The 23,005-nt window shown below is 38.6% G+C and overlaps 1 protein-coding gene across 1 annotated transcript in view; it reads right to left on the bottom strand.

The window, feature by feature from the left end:
* EPM2A (EPM2A glucan phosphatase, laforin) overlaps positions 1–23,005 on the bottom strand; it is a 45,988-nt gene that overhangs the window by 19,363 nt on the left and 3,620 nt on the right. The window contains exon 2 of the mRNA XM_068938825.1: positions 11,427–11,601. Coding sequence (XP_068794926.1) covers positions 11,427–11,601 — 175 coding nt within the window. The remainder of the gene's footprint in view (positions 1–11,426; positions 11,602–23,005) is intronic.

The raw sequence follows: 23,005 nt of genomic DNA, 5'->3' as shown, positions 1-23,005 counted from the left end.
GAGTTGCTAAGAGATCCTAGAGAAATTGTTTAAGTCTTCTTACTATAAAACGGAATCATATTGTGAACTCTTGAAGAAGCCTTGAATGTCAATAAGCAAAAAATCATCTGACTAGAAATCTTAGCAGCTAATAATGCTGCAGTTTTTATGAGAGAAGAGATTAACAATAATTTCCAAAGGTTGTCTGTTCTTTTAAACTACTAGGTTTTTTGTAGATTGCTGTCTTTTTCTAGGAGTATCATTTTCACCTGTTTGGAAATAGAAATCATAGACGTTTTAATAAATATATTAAAAATTATCTACTCTTGCTGAAGTGTTCAGAAACGTGTTTATATTCTTAGCTGAAATATGACTTTGGAACTGCGTGAAACATTACTCAGTACTGGATAGCCTTATTACCTAGACCACAAGTAAATACAGGAAGCTTTTTCCTCCTTTAACTCATCAGACGGAAGTAACTCAGTATTACAGGAAGGAATCCAATATTCAGCAGTGATAGCAAGAGCTAATATTGTGCTTAGGAATGGCCTGCACCAGGCCTTCAAGCTGTGAGCTGGGCTACAGAAATAAGGAACACTAACGAAACTATTTTATTAAGGAGACTGCATATCCTACTCATCAGACATGCACCTTGGGAGAATGGAGGCCCAGGATACCTCTTCTGAACAGTTTTGGAAAAGCAGTATGAGAGAAGCTAAATGAACTAAAGAAGAAAGTCTCTAGAAGCCCACAGACCTCACCACTAGCTCCTAACCCAGCCCCTAAACTGAAAGACAGCAGCTGTGGAGACTTGTTGCTGTCCCACACCTCATGACTGGACTTTATGCATGATTGCTACCACCTCTATTACTGTGGCTCCTCTTCATTCAATTACTTTATACATGAATATATACAAATATACATAATATATATTATGTAATATATATAAAGATGACTACATATGAAAATCAAAATTCTACTTCATTATTGATCTTGTTTATATTTCACATTTTCTTGTCTCTGTATTAAAACTGATATTTATATTCCCTCTGTATTTCCTCCTTTTCCTCTTTGCATGCTTAAAATCATCTTTCCTGTTATCTGCTTCTTCCATATCACATCAAAAAGACCTCCCATTTTAACCTGCAAACCATTGTGCCTTGTGAGCCAGTAAAGAAGAAATCGACATTTCTTATAACTTGGCAACCTCTACGACATTTGACTCAATTTTTATCATAGGTTGCAAGAGAACATACATTAAACTTCTGAACAATAGCAGGGATTATGTGTCTGATTTCCTGAAATTAAATTTCCCAAAGTAAAAGCATTAAAAGAGGGAACATGAGATTTTCAGTATTGCCTCTTACTATGCTCCCCAGGAAGACAGACACAGTTCATTCCTTTGTTTTGTTTTGTTTTTTCCTTACAGAAAGGAAATCAGACACAGGAAAATACAGCAGCAATTTGGTAATTTTTTGTTTACTCTTGGAAAATAAAATACTAATGTTTCTGAGACAAACTTCAAGAAAACTAGAGCTACATTAAAGTGTTCTTTCTAGTAAGTAATTTTTTTTTTATAATTAAAATAGGTTTCTCCATATTCTTAATTGGAGGAACTTTGTTAAAATCATCTTGTAAATGTCTAGAGCCTTCAAGCATGAAAACTTGCATTTATATCTATCAGCAGTTATAAAGATTAAAGATGGAGGAAATCTATGAGGTATCTTTTTACATTTTTTTCATTTCATCTAAGTTGAAATAACTATGCAGTCTTTATTTTAGATTTTGTGATTTAGAAGTTACTTGTTTCAGAACACAGCATATACTAAGCAAGCAAACACTAAACCAGCTGGTAATAGCAAACTATCTGATGGTGTCACCCCCCACATTTGGGGACAGAAAATTCTTTCATTTTGGGATATTTCTGTAAGCACGTTTTAAGAGTCAGTTGACGGCTTCCTGGGCTAATCTGACCTAGGAATTATATCTGCTAAAAACACAGAAAGGCTAGTCAGAGTTTTGACGACACTGCAAAGGCAAGTCCCTCACTGATTTTGCTGGTGGTTGTCTTGGAGTCGTCTTAGTGAAGTTTTTTCAATAACAACTAACATCTGAATTTTCTCTCCTGGTAAGCTGATTAGCAATAAGAAAAAGATTGAGTACTCAATCTCTGTTTTTAAAAAAACAGCTTCTGCTATCTTTAGATAAACTCTATTAACAAATCCCAGCAATTACGAGGTACCTAATAAATGCATGCAAAAGAAAACAAGAAATAAAATCTGCCAGGCAACTGGAACATCAGCTTTGGTGGAAGAACAGTGCAACATCCTTTCACCATGGTCCCGACTGTGAGTTAAATTGCCCAGGATTTCATAGTCGCAGGCAATCAATTTCATTCACAGCCAGCAATGCCAGCAAGTTGCTCTCCAACAGAGACAGAGCTTTACTCCATCGCTGACAGCCTGAACGTTAAAGAGGCAGGAAAAAGGGAGGCACAGTAAAACACAAAGAGAAATTAGAAGGAACAAGAAGCACATCTTTTGCCTCCTAGCAGTGATACCCCACATAAAATTCATACTTAGTAGACTATTAGTATTTATCTTTTATATCTGACAGAGAAAAACAGAACAAACAAATATGTTTGCCTCTCTAGTTTTTTTTCATAGAAGGTTCTTAGTTTTTCTCCTACTTTTTGCTCCCAGGATGATTTGGAATTGTAAGTTTTCCTTAAGAAAGAAGGAAACCATTCTGCGCAGCAACGCAGCCATGAAAAGATCCATTTTAAAGAGCAATAGTGGTTTTAAGCAAATATTACCCACTACCGGCCAGCTGATGAAAGGCTTTCATCTTGCCATCAACAGTCTCTGCTTGTTGCCTTTAGAGTTTAAATCACACCTCATTAAGGAAATCATTCGTTTCCGCACAATCAGCTCTTTAGAGAATTAAATCTCAATCAAATACCAGTTCCAAAGACCACTTATGAATGGTAGAATGGAAAAGAAAACTTAGAAAAATTCAGATAAAAAAACAGCTAAAAATCACAAGCTTACCAGATATTGTGCTGAGCTCCCCTTTAGCTTGTTGTGCTCTGCTGCCCACCCCCTGGCTGGAAATTACTTGGTTAGATTACTAGTTCTTTTGTGCTGAGTCCTTATTCCAGGTTTCCTCCTAAAGCACCTCCTAGGCCACAAGCCGCTGGCACATGACAAATAGCCAGTTGCCTGCATGACATGGTAACAAGCCTTTGCAACTTTCTCTCCCTGTGCCATGCCCTAACAGCCAGTCCTGCCCAGCTACAGACTTACTATCAGGTATTTCTGCACACAGCAGGTTTGTTTAATATCGTCGGTTAATATGAGCGGTGTTACTCTTGATTTCAAGGTGTTGCGATAAGCCACCATATATTTGTGGAGAAAGTCTTTGTTCACAGTTCATGCTGAGAAGCACTGCTTATTGCTGTGTTTCTCCTGATAGTGACTTATTAGAGGACCTGAAAAATATCCATCTCACCAATGGCACTTGGCAGAACAGATGCATAGTGCTCTTGTTTTGGTTTGGGGTGTTTTTTTTTTTTTTCCAGTATGAACATCAAATAATTTGTACTTTGGATCTCAGAGGAGTCCAAACCAAAAAGACCAATCAGCCCACCACTGTTATTTCTATTTAGATTCACTTCTCAGCCTGGACGATGAAAAAACTTCACCAAAGAAAACATACACTACATGCACATCTGTGTTGATAATGAATATAATTTTTAAAGGTTTTTGAAGTCAAATTCACCCAGCTGATTAGAAGCACATCGAGGCATGTTCAATTTATATATAAATCATTTCGTTTCCAGAGGAATGGCAGATCCAATAATTGCTGCCCTTCAGAGCTTTGTGCAGTATTACAAGCATCAGGATTCTTGTTGTGGTCCCATTTTCTACTGCTGCCATGCACATGCTGACAATCCAGCAGTGGCACCGCACAGACCTCATAAAGCTCATCCCATCCCTGTGACACACAAAATCCCATTAACTTCTGAGATGAAAAGCATATTAAGAGCTTTGCTGCTGAAAAGCCTCTCTTTTGCCTCGAAGATCTTAGTCTTCAGGGTTTCTAGCAACGCTACCAGGAAGTTATTGCATATTTATACCACTTCCCTAGCCATCAAAGATTGGGAAGCTGACTGGTTCTCGGAAGAGCCACACAGAAGTTTAAAGCGCCTTGACATTACTTCTGAATATGATTCAGAACATGGCTAGGAATAACCCATTTTTTCAGATGTGCAACATCCAAAGGGTTTATTTCCTTTATTTTTCTGTGCAGGGGTGAGAAACAGAAAGAACTTCACAAACTTCCTTCCCTTATGAAGAGGAGTATAACAGAAGCAAGGAAAAGGCTGCAAACAAGATACCTGTCTGCCTGAAGGAATCAAGTGTTCCCTCAGTAAATGCAAAAGTTACCTACTCTGTCATACACAGGCAAACAATCTTCAAATGCCGGTGCTGCGTAGCTAACTTGGTACCTCTTTTGTTTAAACAGGACTATTTTACAGTCTGAATATCTCTACACTTTACTATAGTCACATCTGTGATCCCACTGCTGACACACCCAAACTATATGTTTCTGGGCACAATTCATGGAATTGAGTTTCATAGCTAAATTTATGATAGCCTGCTTAGGTTACCCCAGCAAGGTGCCATGTTGTTCATGCAGAACTACAAACAAAAACTTGGAACAGCAGAGTCCGTTTTCAGGTTTAAAAAGAAGAGACTGAGGAAACTGTATTCTTGGCAGTGGAGCTTATCTTCTTCTTTCCTACATCTGAATGAATTTACCTTCGGCTTAATACTGCAGAACAGCTATCTGGCTGGCCATTATGAGAGAGGGCTCAATGTGGAGAGTTCATGGAAGGGGAAATTTTCATTTAGATCAGTCAGCAACAAATGTAGAAGAAAAATGCATTTACTACCCAATACAGGGATACACTCAATTTAAATAAATGTAAACAAATAAGGACTTCAGAAACAGCTACAATTCTGAGTTTGTAACATAAAGGTTGTCTTCTCACTCTTGCTCCTAGTCCGACACACAAGCAGACCATACATATTCTTAATTTTCAAGAACTTAATCACAATTTTTAATGAAAAATGTCCATCTCAGTTCAAAATGAAGTCAGAGTTATCTTTGAGTTATGCAAATGAAAGAAATTGAAGTGAGAGAGGTTTTGCTTATTTTCACTCCTTTAGCCTGAACTAACTTTGTCTTCTGGCTTACTGGTTTTAATTCATACATAAAATAAAATAAAACACCCTTCTGTATGAAGTGTCATTCTGGAGTAATTTCTTATTACTAAATTATAAAAAGAGTTTTAGAGAGGAAGCTGACACACACACACAAAGCCCTACAGTGCAGTGAACTATGCTACTGTAGAAAGCTGAACTGATGCTTTATGCCTACATTATAAACTAAGAGAAGAGGTGATAGAGTCTCCTGGGATTACCACAATTAATATTAAAAGCTGAGAGTCAGCTGTCCCCGGTGCCTAAAGAGGATTTGTGGCAACAATATCAGCGAAAAGAATAAGAAATAATGAGCTCCAGGAAGTGTCTTCTATTGTATTCTAGTAAAATCCTGATTAAAAATACGTAGCATCAGCAGGAGTTTGGCCTTTGATTTCAGTGCATATCAATACTTGGGACTCTTAATTGTAAAATCCTCTGGCAATTTTCTGCATTAAAATAATGAAAATTATTCTAAGCCATATTTTGTGATGTTTATCACATAAAGCACCATTGACCACATAAAGCATAATTTGACCACTTGTTTGAATTTTATTTCAATATATTGAGCTGTAGTCTTAAACTAATCTAAATTTGCTCTCCTGTTTACTCACCAATGGAAATAATATTTTATAGTATTGTTGTAAAACTAGTTTTATGTTTCCATCCCATATATATCTGCATTTTGCTCTATATCACCCTCACCTGGAGCTGTAGAATGTTTTATTCTCTACTAGGGAGGAAAGGGGTTTCAAATCAAGAAGCAATTTTTTTTAAATTGTGATTAAGTTCTTGAAAATTAAGAATATGTATGGTCTGCTTGTGTGTCGGACTAGGAGCAAGGGATGAGATACAAGATCAAGATGAAGACACCTAGCTTTGGGTATCTACAAATGGATGTCTTCAGGCACAGCAATGCTCAAGGCATTGCCTAAGTACAGCTTTCCACTGGTATCTGAGATGTCCTATAGCATCTCGAACATCTGTATATGGCTCACAGATATGACCAAGAGCTGTAAGAGATCATGTTCCTTTAGCTGAAGACCAGTCAAGAGACCCTGGAGTATCTCAAATGACACCACACATCAACATTCAAGCAACCAAACAGAGCACTGGGTGTTTAAACTCTCATCATAAATCAGTAAGAGATCTCATTAACTCAGTTAGTGGAGTTTGGAGACCAATTCTATTCACTTTAGACACCCAGTTGCCAGTTTCTTGAATTGCTATATACAGACACCCACATTTAGTGCTCTTAATCTCAGACTGAGTCCTATCATAGACGTCTTAAAGTATATCTTTAAATTGGTCAATCCTAACATTGTTCCAACGTTCAACAGCAGTAAATGCAACTTACGTGATGCAATTAAGTTAGCAGAAATTACATAAATTCCTCTTCTCCAGTGATCGTCAGGCAAAACATACCCAACCAGATTCCTATTTTTCCACCCCATTTAAAAATACATGTCAACCAAGAAAGCATTCATTTTCTTCACAGGAGAATTACTCAGACAAAAGGAAGCTCAGTGTTCATTGGCAGAATTCCGCATCAATCTTCAGTGCTTCCAGAAGGTAAGTAATGAGCGGCTGGATTTTGCCCGGGATTATTCCACTTATGTTGAACATGCATCAGCATTTTAGTACAAATCAGAAGTGCAAATATGATGCGAATCTCCTAATTGTTTGCACTTACTACCCTTTGCTTCACATTGCAGAGCAGTTTAAGAACGAACAAAACAGATTACTTTCAGATAAAGCTAAACTAAAAGATATGCTCTGAGAATGCCCCTATGTCACTGCAGCCACTAATAAGCATCCAGTCCCTGGGAACAGACTAGAGCTAGAAAAATATACTGAAATGTGCGTTTCATAGTGAGTCCTTAGCCGTTCTGCTCTGCAGACCTGCTCCTACTGAGCTGCAGGACTTCCTAACGCAGGCACAGCCTCAGAGCTCCCCACTGACCGCACAGTCCAACCCACAGTTCGAACAACATGAGAAACTCAAACCGTCATGAACAAAATCAGTACCAAGCTTTCCAAATGGCTGTGGCTGTACCATCACACTTTGAAAGCCTCTGAAAATCTAAGAAATAATATTATTGACAGAAGGTTCTTGGCAAGAAAGAGCATATTCATGTCTGTCCTGAAAGAACAGGAAAAGCGCCTTCAACAGACCAGGATGCTGACCTTCCGGGGCCTGTATGATGCAATGTGAGTAGGGAAACTGCCTTACCAACCAGCTTCAAAACTAGGAAAGATTACATCATAAATCAAGTTTAATTTGCAACAATCAAGAAACAAACAAAACACCTAGTACTTCCAAGCACAAGGGGTTTTTTTTCCTTCATCTTTTGTTTTGTTTTATCCTATGGGAAAATTCAGGGATCTGAAAATAGTCACACATTAGTCAGGCTGTCAATTTCTTGGATTAAATCCAGCAGCAGGAACATCCTAAACATTCTCTAATCATGACGTGTCTAGCCAGTAAAGTGAAAAAAAGCTGCTATAAAAACTATACCTTCAAAAAACTGTCAGGATCCATGAGTTACTCTCATGTAGTGACTTCACTGTTATATTCTTTTACGTTTAAATACGATTATGTATTTTTTTCTAAAATGTTCAGAAGCAATAAAAATACGTCAGTTACAGATTGGCTGACACTTATCTGTATTGTCTGAGGAAATTTCTTACAGAATCTAGTTTACTTTCTCATAGCTGTGTTTATTTTGTAAAGCATATAAACATTTTTTTTCATCAGATTTAGGAGATATGACTCACAAAAAGCATATACAATGAATAAAATGACAGTTATGAAGGCTGTAAATTTGAAATGTGGATTATTAAAATTCAGACACCAGAAATGACGTTTAAATATATGTCCTAAAGTGAAAAGGTGGTAGTCATACATTATCCTCAAAGGAGTTGGCAAAAGCTATGGGAACTCAGTATTTCTCAGAGGTGAAGAGGGTGGTAAATAGGGATTTAGGTCTGAAAATAGAAACTTGTAACTAAATGTCCTTTCGTCTCAGTGATATTCCTTCCTGCAGTACCTAATTCTGCCATCAGGGCTCAATGTCTCCAATGTATTCTGTAAGGATTTTGTAATTTCAGATATAATTCTCCCTCTGTCCTTATTTAATGCTTTCCTTCTGAGAACTGCAAAGGTTTTTATGTAATTATTACACCCAGGAATTAGTAAGTTCCACCTTTCCCAGATGGAACTTAAACAGAGCTGAAGCGATCCAAATTTACAGATTTTCTGAAATCTTTCCCCCCAGAAAAGAAGACAATAACTGTTATTTGCTTTGGAAAACTATTGTGTCCTAAATGAATGCTCCTGCAATTTGAAGGCATCTTATTGCAGTAATATCTAACAGGAAGGGAATTGTTACTTTTTTCCTGAATCAGTGATGTGTGCCAATACATGTCCAAAACACTAATACTATGGAGATGATAGCCATGACTCTGTAGCTGAGGGTGACTTACATTTCAAACTTAAAAAAAAATTTCAAATCTTGGTATATTTAAAAAATACAGCATATAATCTCCAAGTTGAATGATGAACATAAAGGGAGCTCTCTAGCTATAAATTTAAATAAAAATTCACTGATTTATGAGTAAAATAAATTAAAAATCTGATTCCTCAAAGCATTGCTGTCAGCTTTAGCATTATTCAGAATGATTTTTGGCAACAACAGGAAGTAGATTCTTCTCATATTGCTAAAACCCACTTAAAATTTAAGAACATACTTCATGAAGAAATACGGTGGTAGTGAAAACTATGAGCAACTGTTTCTAATGGTTGTGATTACAGAGATCACAAGTCCAATCAGTTCAGCAGCTCATGCAGGAAGCTATTTTGACAGAGATAAACTTTTCTTTTCAGCTAATTTGCACGTGGCAATTCCATTAAGTGTAATAAATCAGTACCGACACAGAGAACGGACTCATATCAAAAGTTTTCATTGATAAATCACTTTTTTCCAGCTGTCAGTGTTCTTTAAAGTTCTTAACAACTAGTGATAGTTTTCACCATTTGTGTTCCCTGTGGTACTGCTGCCTCACCTATACAGCGGAAAAAAGGCAGCTGGTTAACTAAGATCAGATTATACTTTTGACTGTAAAGACACAAGGATTGGTTCTTTTTTCTTTTTTTGTAGTACTGTTCTCCACAGTAGTCTTCCGAATCAATAACCATTACAGAATAAAGGCATTTTCATCACTTTACTTCAGCTGCTCTGCCAAAAAAATTTTAACTAGCCAGTAGTTTTTGGCTGCTTTGTTATAACCAGCGGAATGATGACTCTGGCCAAGTGTTAATAATCAAAAAGTCATTTAAGGCTGCATATCTTCCAAGTATTACAAATAATTATGCAATAGCACTGTTATGGGGCCTATTCACTTCACAATATAGCTTAAAGAAATAAGATATGAATTACTCACTGAAAATGTACATACAACTTTAAGGCTGCCTTGCAGTGAAGGTATATATGTGTAAGAAGAAAAAAGAGGAGGAAGTCCTCATTTGGAAAAAACTCTCTTTTTCGCATATTATTACACAATTCAGAAAATTTTACCCAAATATTAAGTGGAATTTGCAGCTTTTTACCTAATCTTGGAAATGTATAGTCATGCAAATAAGATGATAGCATTAAATAGATCACTGCTGCCTCTGGGAAGGAAAATAACTTAGCCTTTTGTGCTTAAATATTCTCTGATAGCTGTTCTTCTTTCTCACAAATTTCCCTTGCCAACTGAATCCCAATATTTGGGATTGATGGCTCTCTGCTTTGGAGCAAACAAGATCTTTTCTCTGATAGGGTGCTGGAAATGGATGCTTAAGATACAGATAACAGTACAGTTTGTCAGGCACATTATATAGCTATTATATAGGTGCCAGGGGAAAGGTACCAAGTCATATGACAATTTTAATAGGCCTAACAGTGTTTATGAATCTGTCATATTTGGAAAGATAGCAAGAGAAGAAAATCTTTGAGAATAAGATAATTCTGTTTCTACACTGTTTGACTGCTCAGAGAGAAGAACAGAAAGAGAAGACAAGACTGTGACGTTGGAGTAGCTGAAAGAGCATTCCAAAGAAGATCACGCAAACGAATGTTATGACCCACTGGAAGTAAGAGAGAATTTGATTTCTTAAACAAATGGGTATTCCTTTGGGATCATTAACTGCTCTGCCACTAATATGACCTGCACATGGCATATCAGTATTGACAGTTGTGATGCAAGCATTATCCATCAACAAACTTGGTGGTGCGTCCACAACTGGGGACAAACAAAAAGTTACAGATGGTCTCCAGGTCCCACACCTTATTAACGACCACTGCTGAGACCGTTGCCTCTAAGCACAATCTGTGCTTTATGTGCAGCGCCAAAGGATGCACATCATCTTCCCTTTAAGCCTCCCTGGCTCCTAATTCAGGCCAGGATGACCTCACCTTCACTGGTGAGGCAGCAAAGAGGCACTTCAGACTTCTTTTCAGTGTGAGCTGTGGAGGCTGATGTCTGTTCTTAGAGAAGCAACTATACTCCTTTCCCTCAAAGAACAGGAGTGGTTCTAGCAGCGCTTCTTGAATCCAGTACTTCCAAGATGAGCAATGATCACAAGAACCCAGGCTCTGGGGGGTCTTTTAGACACAACAGGCAGCTGTCTGTGTAAATCAGTTGGACTCCAGTGAAATCCAAGGAAGTACAAACTTTTTAAGACTTCCTTGTGTTTCAACATTTTTGAAGGGCTTGCATGCACTGTATTTATGAAACAAAAGTCATCGTAACAGCTGTCACTAATAGCTGTTGCTACTGCACATAAGCAGTAACATCACACCCTAGCTTTCTAATACATCCTTTTTGTTTCCCCAGAAGATATTCCTCAGCAAAATAATCTCAAACACATAGGGAATACACGTATTATACTTATGCATATTTATGTATGTATGTGGATAAGCACTTGAAAATAACAGTCCCTCATAAAATGTATCCATAAATTACTGATAGCCATTTTCAGATGTGATGCTGTTTAATACAGCTTTTCACAGGTATTCCCATTCCCCACTTCAGAGTTGAAGTCTGCGGACATCATATCAATACAGATTTTCTGTCTGAATGCACTGGCCAAGCCCTGGACTAGTTTTTTGGGGTTTTTGTTTTGTTTTGTTTTTTTACCTGGAGTAATGGATAGCCTGGTGTCCTGCTATATTAAAATAGAAGTCAGTTGTATGCTTCATCTCATCAGTATGTCCAGAGACTTCAATCCAGTGTGATATTGGGAGGCAGTAAACTCCATCTACTAAGTTGTTCTGGTTGTAAACACTGCTTCGATCATGATGGGGCCCATTACCTAGAACAGAGGAAAGGACAATTGCAGGCTGTGAATCCAGAAAAACCTTTTGAACGATTTGCGGAGGATGTGAAGTTAGTATTTAAGGCAAGGAGTGGTGGTTGCTAACTGTTTAGACCGCATTTCTCAGAACACTTCAACACCTGAAATAGTTGGAACAGAACCACTGCCACAAAATAAACGTTCAGCATTAAAATCAACTATTGGAAATGATTTCAAAAGAATGCTAAAGCTATATAAGACTCCCAAACCACGAACAGCAGCTCTTACAATCTCAAGAATAATTCATTTCATTTAAGTTTCTCATTTGCCATCTGATTATATTTGACCTCAGGGTTCCACATTTCTGCTGTGTGACTTCCCACTCTGGGGTTCATCTTTCTGTGATCCAAAGTCTAGGCTTGATACAACACAGCAGCACCACCTTGCCTCAGACTTGAAGAAATTGCTAAGCTCTGAGAAAGACCTCCAAGAAAGTACACAGGGTACAGCCATACAAGATAAGAAAGGTAAAACTGCGAACAGAGGTAGCGTTGAGACTTGAATTGTTACCAGGTGAAGGATTCAGGCGGAAAAATACCCACATAGAAAGGTACAAAAACCTAAAGGAAAAAATAGACAGATCAGAGACAGCAACTCAGCAGCAACGAAGATGTTTCAGGGAGCAAGTGGAGGCTGAATTCTCCACCTGACTGACAACTGCACAGCCAGCCAAGACTCTTCAAGCGTCTTACTGTGGATAGCAAGCACACTAATGTCTAGCATAGTAGCTCATCAAATTCTAGTTGTCCTTTGTACGTGTTAATCGATAAATAATCACTGTCTACTCTTCAGATGCATGTATCCTGCTTACAGAGAGTCTCTTCGTACACAGGAAAAGTTGCCCAAAGTTACCCAGGAAGAGACTTACATCTGCAATCCTAGGGGACCACTACTGCCTAAAATGACTTTGGCTAAAATAAGAAACTTTTCCTACAATTTTCTACTACGTAATATCCACTATGCCTACTTCTTCTTTTGTAGCAATAGTGTGAACATTAGTACAGATAAGGCAACCAATTTTAAACACCACGCCAGAATAAACAATCTGAATTGAATGGGGTCATGTCAGTAATCAAAAGGTTTTCTAGCCTCCAAAAATTCAATACATGCATATTCATTCCCTCCCCCCCTCCATTTTAAATAGGGTAATACTTAAGGCCATGTAGGAATTAATGTGCAGATTAGAAGTGATCTAGTCTATGGCTTGACTTAATGTAAACCTGTTACATGTATACATTATTAATGATGTTAGAACACTTTAGAATAAACTTATGCCTGAAGGAACAGCTTCATTTTCACCCTGCAGGTAAATCTACGACCAGCTTCCAAGCACCATATTTAGGAAAATTTACTAGCTCAAGAGCATTTTAGCAGTTATATTATTGCAATGATTAGAGAACAAGGCTAACTTGTAAGAGTAAAGCTCAAGCCATCTCTTTGTTTCCAGATGATATGCAGCACATTTTATCCTAATTGTGAAATATTATTAAAATGTATTTTAATAAATACTATTAAATAGTATTGATATTATTATTAAATGTAAAGCATTAACATTATGTATAAATATATTCATAAATTATGTGGCATTAAAATTAAATATTATTAACATTTATGTATTAAAAAGTAACTATTTACTCTTTCTACATTGCTGAACCATTACATACCATATGCAAAGCTATGGCACAATTTTGGATAAATAAGATGAACAAGATCAGTATATACGTCCTGAACGTATATACAAATACAAATTCTATTGTTATATTTTTATTTCACATTTGCAGTTGTTTATATTTTTCTTACCTCGTTTAAACAATAATATTTGAAGACAGCAGGGTACCTCCACAAACACAATAGAGCAAAAAAATGGAGTTTAAAAAAAAATTACGACACAAGTACACTTTAAATCATAATGATTAATGATTACAGGTATTGATCTTAAACATCATCTTCACCTTCTTTTTAAGCTATTACTTAACACCCTCCTCTCTTTTTATTCCTTGAAATAAGAGTAAAGTTAAAATCACTGTTACTTCTTTAATAACAGCTTAGTAGTATCAGTAAGGATTGAAGAATCCAATCCAAAATTTGTATTGATTTATTCATTTTGTATTTGTGATGTCACTTGTCCATTATAAACAGTAATTTCTTTAACATTTCCGGTAAAAACTGTTTCAGATTTTTAAAAATTAGAAATTTAGAACTTGATTTCAGTTAAAATATTCTCATTGCATTGAACAGAGCAATTTTAAAAAAGCTTTTAAGGTAGATGGAAATAGTTTGCCTAGTTTTCTGCGTCTGATTTAAATACAGAAAAGTTGCTTGGTAGTGTATTTGCCATATTATCAGCCAGCTGCATTAACCTACATGACAGCTTGACGTCATACATTCAGTAAAATCCTTAGAGTCACAAATAGTACATCTTGCCTTCTCCATTTTACTCTCTGACAACCGTCTGTAGCAACACTTAAGAGCTAACTGACTTCAACTTCTTCGACATTACTCATTGTTCACAAGTATAAACACATTTCCTCGCTGTCATGGAAATGAGTATCGCCCACAAGCAAAAATATTGAGAGCTGTTTTAAAAAGCAGTTATTAGCTGATTTCTTCAGCAGCTCTGGTGCCCCTTCTCAGTGCTTCTCCGTCATTTTTCCCTCCTCCAGACTCTCACATCATTTCCATCTCTCTGCTCTCGCGCTCCTGTTTGTTCAGTATCTTGCACTCCCCTCCCTCACGCAAGCGCCAACGTCTGCCTCTCCTCTTGCTCTCCCACATCTTTCACCACTGCTCTCCCTCTTCCCCTTTCACTTTTGCCAGAGCGCTGAGGGCCCCCCCAGCCCTCCCCGTCCCTGCCCCCTCCCCGGGCTCCCCCCCAAGCCCTGGCCCCATGTCAGGCTAGCCTGGGACGTCAGTCATTGCCCTCCGACGCCGCAGCAGCCCCCGGGGCTGGGGCTGCTGCGGCTGCCCCTGGGGCCCTGTGCCCTCGGGGCAGGGGGACGGGCCCTGGTGCCCAGGCCCAGCCTAGCCCCACCGGCAGCCCACGACACTGGCCCCAGGAGCCGCCAGCCCTCCCAGTGCCCTGACAACAACTGGCCACGTTCTCAACATTTCTGGCTCTTTTGCTATTATCCGCCTTATTCTTCCTTTTACATGTGCCTCCTTGTACACAACTTGGCTCCGGAAAGGACTGGCGCTTTCATTGCTCACAGTCCTTTCTCCTCTCCCAGGAGTTTCTGCATGACCTTTTGGACAGCAAGGACAATCCGTGATCCCTCCTTTCTGCTTACCTTCTCCTTTTCCCTAGGTGCTAGGCAGTCCTAGAAGACAGTAATGTCTCCTACATGATCACAACTGCTCCACTACCTATCTTGTACTCTCCTATTTCCAAATTCTGCTTGAGGCGCATGTACTTCTATCATTCATCAATTTTATCAGCCACCCTCCTTTTCCTTCTATTCCTTCAGCCTTAACTCTTAGCTCTGATTTTTCCTTTCCTCTCTATCTTTCACCTTTTCAAATGGTAGTAACGTAACCTCCTTGCTTGATAATCTTTTCACCTTCACCATCATTCATTTCCTTATCTAGCCTACAAAAATGGATCTACAACCACACGTGAAACTGAGGCCGAGAGCAAATTGCCACTAGGTATTTGTTTCATTTGTTCCCTCTCAAACCTCTATCTTAAAAACTTCCATCTCTAATCACTGTTTATCACTGTTCACTTTTCTGCACCACTCAACCTCACATTCCTGCTATGGCCTACAGTCAAATAAAAAAAAAAATCAAAAAATATGTTTCCATTTTGATTTTAATACTCAGGTGAACAGCAGGAGCTTGCATTTATAGCATGTTTTTCATGAGATTTACACAACTGTCTACTACTGTTCACATTATATACAGATCTATGAATTAATACACTTGTTATCGACATCTCTGCAACAGAACATACACAAATACAAAAACAATACAGCAATATGATTTCAGACAAGAAGGGAAGAGGGCTACCATATCTAAGAAAAACTAATTCAGAGAACTCAGAGAAAAAAATGTTCATACTCAACTGTACAGGACACTGACTCTACATCCCCCTTGCAAGAGTCATGAAGGACGGAAATCATCACAAATTATCCGGATCCCACTACCAGGGTAGCATCCAAAATACACTACGTTTCCCACAAGTACTTCTTACCACGAGTTTGCTTCACAAGACGCATTTAACAAAGAAATTAAATGAGTTACAAAAAAAAAGTTGGATCAGTCTGAACCATGCTTTTGCCAACACATTATGTCACAGGAAAACCATAATTTTTTGAATGCTACAAAATGACGGTGCAAGAAACAGTTTCAGATATACAGAGCCACATGACAAGCTTGGAGGAGGAACGTAGAATTCATGTATAATTTATAGCTGCTCTAAAAGGGTTCAAGGTTCAACTCTTAACTTTTATCTTCCAGAATCATTTAATACAAAAATAAAAATCAGCCAATGAAACCAGCTTTCATTCAAGTTAACTGATCATAAACTATGCTTTAAGTAGAAACCAATTAGCATCACTTACATTCTCTACTATGCATTCCTTTATATCCCTGCAGTGTGCAGAATGTACACTATTAAGAATACGGGCACAACTTGGGTGATGAGCAGAAACCACTAACTGGACAACCCTTCAGCTCTTCATTTTCTGCTCCCTGCCTTTATAAAGCTACCTTCATTACTTTCATTTGTTTGAGGCAAGCTGTGTAAACCTCGTGGTACGTCCACGCAGAACATGTCTTGGTCTCATCTTAGCCCTGTTATCTTTGCTGATGTAGAAGGCTCCTTGCAGCTCATTTTTCCTAGAATTACTTGCTTCCACGTAATTGGAAGAGCTGGCATGAGACTCCTCAGAAGTGCAAGAAGAGTTTGTGACAAGCACAAAATAACTTATCAGTTATTAGCACCTATGCTAGGGTGGCACTCCCCAAAAATTTGGCTCCCCTCAGTATACTGAAGGAAATACTGACCTCCCACCCACCCCACAGTGACAGGCCAGGCAAATCCCTTTCTACATCTGGATCACTGGAGCACGAGGACTTCTCCATTTGTATGACAGTGCACTGGGCAGGGTACTAGCTACAGGCAGTGACCAACAACACAACCAAATTAAAGACCATCACTTCCTCACTCCTCCTCCAGTCCAGAGTTGTCTGAGGGTACGGTTGGTTAGTTTGGGGGGAGACAGAGAGAGTGAGAAAAGCAGTAGGAGTGAGCTCAGCAGAATCTGACTTTCTCAGTGCAGAAGAAATGTTTTGTTTCTTACCTTCTGCTCCAGCACCACAGAGAAGGTAGTGGCCAGGGCAGAGAAGTGCAACGAGACTGCTTGTACGCAGTCTGGCCACGTCTGCCCATGACTGAAACGGTTTGCGATCCACAGCAACTTTCTACTCCACTTAATCCTTAAGCTTGTCCTACCCCACAGGTCCCAATTACCTGCATTATCTGAATAATAAAAGCCTACCTTTGGATCTTCTAAATGACTTCATTAAGTGACTTCATTAAGAAGTCAGAGGCAGCAGATATACTACACAGAAACTGTATGCTCAGTGTAAAGTAATATTTATTCATTTCTCAAATGCACACAGCATTTCATAAAGTTAACAGAAGGTCAGACACACATCTGTGCTGATGTTCAGACTTTGTTTCTGAGGCTCAGAAAGGCCCAGTCTGCCAGCTGGGAACATTAGCCTGACTGTTCTGCACAACCGGGTCCATTAGGGTACATCTACGCTATTGACTAGCATGGCACAGGGAGAGAAGGCCCAGGGTTTAATTTACTGCAGTCCATTATGGACCAGCACCACAGGTCCATACCACAACTTTACCAGCAATGAAGCCTGCACTGCTTGCCAGTCCTAGGCACGTACTGCTAGAAGACCTGGCACCCATACAGCAGGTTGGGTGCTTTAGACTTGGATCCATCAGGAGGGAAACAGCTTTAAGCATGCCCTTGCTGAGCTCAAGTGCATACCACAAAATTTCTAGTACAATGAAAGCTAAACTATCACCCAAAGGAGCCCCTTTTGCATTACATGGTCAATGCAAACTCCCCTCTCAGACTCTCAAGTCTGTCCCCTCACATTGACTAACATAGCTTCTCCAAGCTTACCAAAGAGTCACATAAGTAAAATTATCAGCTTGATCTTAAAAGATAATGAGCAAGATCCACGTCAACAAAATTTCTCAGCATCAGTCAGAGTAAAAACGAATGAAAAAAATGATCTCTTCCACTGTCTCTGCAGAGCTCTTTATAGGAAAGCTGTTTCAGTAAACTGCGCAGCCACATCTCTTCCAGCGACCAGCTTTTCACTTAACTTGGCGAAAGCTGTATTTTTTTCCCTGTTTTTTTACTCTGTGAAGCAAGGTGGTATGTAGAACCTGCTGGGCAGAATAGCGTCTGCCGAGTAGCTGTAGAGATGCTATATACCATAACTCCTGCCTTAGCCAGAGCCTACACTGCAGGCCTACCTCTTCCAAACCTGCAAATCCCAGCAAGTTCACAGTACGTATCTTTCAAATCACTGTTAGTTCTGAAAAATCACAGGGCTACTCAGATCACTCTGAATATGCACATTGGCTTCAATGGCAACCTACAAATCCATAGAGAGAGCAGCCAGGTGATTTGCAAATCTCCTACTTTCAAATCAAACTCATTCTTACAATCCTTGTCATAAATGTCCCATGAACCAGCAAGCCTTATACATGTCAAATCAGGCTCTAAGTATGCTTAACTGCTATAAATATTTATATTTGAAATATTAAAATAGGTCCTTTAACAGAAAAATGAGCATCTGAGTTCATGCTTACAAATTCCCCTGGAAAAGTTTAATAGCATCACAAGCAATATAAATACTCTGAGGAGGAGGGAGGGGAGAGGGGCTAAAGGAGGTTTGGTTTTTTTTAATTGCAATAGAACAGCAGGAACTAAAGCCAACAAGAAACTCCATGAAATGGAGGATTTGACAGATAAAGTATTTGCTAGCTTCCTTCTCTTTACCACTTCCATTAAATGAAAAAAGCCTCAAGGTCTATTTTGGACCTGATTCTTCTAGTAATTTGTTTGTGCTACTGCATGGTGTCATTATCAGACATTATAACTGGACTTCCACCACTACACTTATAATATTCCAATTTGCTTACCCTTTACATCAAATTCTGTCACGAAAATCTTTCTGCAGCCTGTTTTAATGAAATTCAGTCTTTGATGCCTTGAAATAGGCTCTGCCTCAGTCCAGCTAAGAATGAATTGCTATTGATTGTTAAGAAATAAGAGACATGGGAGGCTGAACTTCTCTCACTGGAATTTAACTAGGTCAGATATTTTGGCAGGTTGAGTCTGCCACAGCCTTCTGGACTAGAGAGTCCTACCTTTCTAAAGACTGAGCAAACTAAGTCCCTGAAGAGTTAACCTTTGTTTTTACAACTCTGGCAAATACTGCCAAATAACACATTTGAATTCTAGATGTCATGAACTAAACCTTGTACATATAGGCTTAATAAAAATATGACTACTCTACTTTCTAATGCTACTTGTCTGTTGTCTCTAAACTGTCTTCCATACAGATTCAGAAAGCAGTAGCAAGACTTCTTGTTTGTTTATTTTCACTTGATCACGTTCAGCTCACTAACTCCTTGCCTGTGGCTGGCTTGGTTTTCAGAAATGTTTCCTTGCATTTGCTAGACCAAAAGAGATATCTAAGAAAAGAGAGGACCATTTGAATCGTACACCTGCACATATACAAAGTTTATTTTCTGCCAGTCTTCAGAGAGATTGTTTCAACTTCTCATTTTGAACAGCTGATATATTATCAAGCAAGTAATATTTTTTTAATTATCTCAGAACCAGAACTAAATGATTTACAAGAAAACTGCCATTCAGCATTTACTGCAGTTAATCAACAAGGTTTCAGTCTTCCTCTTTTTTTCTTAACCATCAAGATGAGAAAATAAGAATTTTCAAAAGCAGCTTTCAAAAACCCCTGTTTTATCTCTCTCTCTACATCTGCTGTGGCACAGGTGTTTCTCAGTGGGAGCCGCAACTTTACTAAGAATTTTTAGCCAAATGTCCAGCCTAATGATGTAGATTAAGCCAGAGAAAAGCAACTCAAAGGGAATTCAGCTCACAAAAACCAAGAGATACTTCTCAAACAGACGGTGGAGAAAAGAATAAAGGAAATGCAGATGATAGGCAAATGGATAATAATAAAATGTAAAATGTAATACTGTCTTTCTATGGTATTGTATTGTATATTACTCATTGTTACTTTCCACCATACCAGAAAAGGCTACTAAACTATAGGCAGGAAGCCAACTACAGCAACACAGCAACCATGGCAAATTAACCAGCCATCCTAGTGACTTGATTTATTACTGCTCAGTGCCTCTCACCACTCAAAATAAATTCTTGGTCCACACTGCATACTGCTATCACTTGAAATGGTGAAGTGAGGGCGGGGAGGGGGGGGAAGGGGGAAGAGAATAATGGTAAATAAATAAAACATTTACATAAACAACATATTTATTGTAGTTTTACCATTATAACCACAAATGTTTTAATTGGGCTCTCACAGCAGTTAGATATGGTCTCTGAGTATTCCTGCTGGCAGGAAATGACACATACCAGCAAAATCAAAGAGAATGTATGTGCACATGCTTATTTTTATTCTTCTAATTTTGCAGTTTCATAGGCATCTCTACACTGTTTTATAGATCTCCAGTACTCGGCTCAGTATAAGTTGGTTAACGCTGACGTACAGATCGGAAGTAATGAAAAACGTGTTCCCAATCATGCCATAATCCATGCTGAGTATACATCCTGAAGGGTTTGAAGAAGAACAGAGTAGGAGCTATTATACTTGCAAACGCAGTTTCTCTGCATTCGTTAAGGACGTATTGGGTGGTAGATTTCAAAATGATTCCCTTCTATTTGGATCAAAGTTTCCTTACATCTGAAAGATATTAAAGCATCTAGCATTTTCAAGGAAGCAATAGGCTTGCACTAACAAAATACATGTTATACGCAATTATTCAAATATCTACATCCAATTACACTTTATGTTTCCACCTAGACGTTACCTATTCAAAAGTAAGATTGGGGAAGGGGAAGCAAGTAAAGCCCTAGATTATCTTCAGAAGTGGAACAGATTACACTAAATAGTGATGAAATTTGTAAGGAGTTGCAAGAGCTAAAGAAGCAGTGACTATCCACAAGTAAAATGGCGACACCTAGCGGGAATAATGTATCTCAATTAAAATTACTAAACAGAAAGACAGACAAGGATCTTCTCCTTTTTTCCTTCTTTTTTAGTAATAGCACTGCTACCTAATTTGGGGATGAGTAGATTAACTTTGGGAAAGACATAAGAGGTGCATCTTAGTGACAGAAAAATAGTGGTGCATCCAGTTGTACTTCTCTAGAATGATCCCAAAGAATTCTCACATTGCCTTTCCTGCTACAGCTCAGCCTGAAATATTTTTTTAATTTCTCCTACTCAAATGGCAACCAGGTATTAATTTCCCATACTGCTTTTAAAAGATCTCCATCATTAAAAGAAGAGATTGCGCCAGTCTTGCTCTATGGAGTTGAGGCCAGGAAGTGAGATCATTTAGGTCTCAAAAGGCAGATACATCAAGTTTATCACTGCAGACATGCTGCCCCATTAAAATTAAATACTTACTTGTTAAAAAGAGACTAAACTGTGAGAACAGCCCCCTGTGAAGAGTTCTGCAGTTTCCAGGAAAATCCCCCCAGACCCTACTTCTCTCTGTAGCACACAGCTCAACTGTGATCCGGCAGGCCTTGCCCCAGGACCACCAACTTAGACCATGCAGCACCAAGCTTGGAGGGGACAGATCCGGCAAAGAGAACCTGAAGACCTCCAGGAAATGAATAGCAGGTAGAAGGGCCAAACAAAAAAAAAAAAAAAAAAAAAAAAAGAGGAGGGACAAGCTATGGGCACAATACCTGAGCCACAACACCTGTAGGCGGGCTGACTGACGGACGTATTTATGTAATCCAAAGGGTCTGACTTGCACTACAGAGAGGAGGTGGGGGGACAGCTCACAAGACACAAGAATACCTTCCAGCTAGAACTGAGCACAAAAATCAGGGATCCACATCTGCAGACTTTCCAAACTTCCCCCACCACATCCAGTAATTCCTGCAGAGCCGCTGTGTGGTTTTGCAAATGAAAGCAGCACAGACTCTCAGTAGTTATCTGTAGAAGGACAACAATTAAAGCTCCTGGCTGTTCCTTTCCCTGTTTGCATGCCAAAAGTACCTGGCATATATGCCCCTGAAAAGAGTAAGTATATAAACCAATTTATTTAATGTGGGAAAAAATGCGCTGCTCTTAACTGCCAACAGAACAAGGACTAAAATGGAGAAAAGGAGTCCACTGTCATATACAGCTGTTTCTTTTTCCCCATACTGAAAAGAGAAGCAGGAAGTAGCCAGTCCTGGGCAAATGCATTTAAATCACAGAAGAAAGCTAGAACTGCACAGCAAAATATGCAGTCTGCTTCAATCATTACTTGAGCTGAAAGTTTTAATGTGCCTTAATATCACCAATATTTTCAGCCAATTAACTGCTCAAAATGCTTCAAAAGTCATGAACAAATTTTACTTCTGGCAATATTTCGAGTAATTATATCAAAATATTATGATGAACTGTATTAGTTCAAAAAGGCTGGTGAATTTATGGACTATCTCCAGAGGTGTACATTATTCAACAGAAAGCTTAAACTATAACCTACAAGCTCACATGAGCAGGAACTGGAAACGTTGGAAGGACAACATACCAAATCACAGGCTGTCTAACATAACTGTTTTTAAATTGAACTGTGTTGTGCTGTTTGTTTTGTGTCTCCAAGAAACCACAGAAAACAACACTGCCAGATGAATGCAGACAAGATGCACTTCCTTTTGTCTCCTCTTCCTCCCCCCTCAACGAATAATTATTATTTTTTTTTTAAAGGAAAAAGCTATGCTCACATGCACAAATTACTAGAACGTAGGTCGATCATACTTCTCAGCTTTAACTGGCATTGCTGCACAATCTGTCAAGCCTCAAGCAAGCATCAACTGCATCAAACCAATGGTTATGTGACAGGAACACAAGTCTGTGTAAAAATGGATAAGCATTTTAAAATATCACCTTAGATTTGTTTTGCAGTGCATTTTTCGCTTTCAGAAATGTTCAGGTGTGACTTTCCTGTACGTTACCAGGATACTGTATTCTATCCTTTCAAAATACAGAGTTTCAGGCATACCTTTAGCATCCTCAGTCCTTTTATGCAATGTGTCTTGCACAGTATCTACAGTGT

Source organism: Struthio camelus, chromosome 3, assembly GCF_040807025.1.
Source record: "Struthio camelus isolate bStrCam1 chromosome 3, bStrCam1.hap1, whole genome shotgun sequence".
In the NCBI taxonomy this organism is placed as follows: domain Eukaryota; kingdom Metazoa; phylum Chordata; class Aves; order Struthioniformes; family Struthionidae; genus Struthio; species Struthio camelus.
The sequence above is the reverse complement of the archived record's forward strand: the minus strand, read 5'-3'. Positions and strand labels throughout refer to the sequence as shown.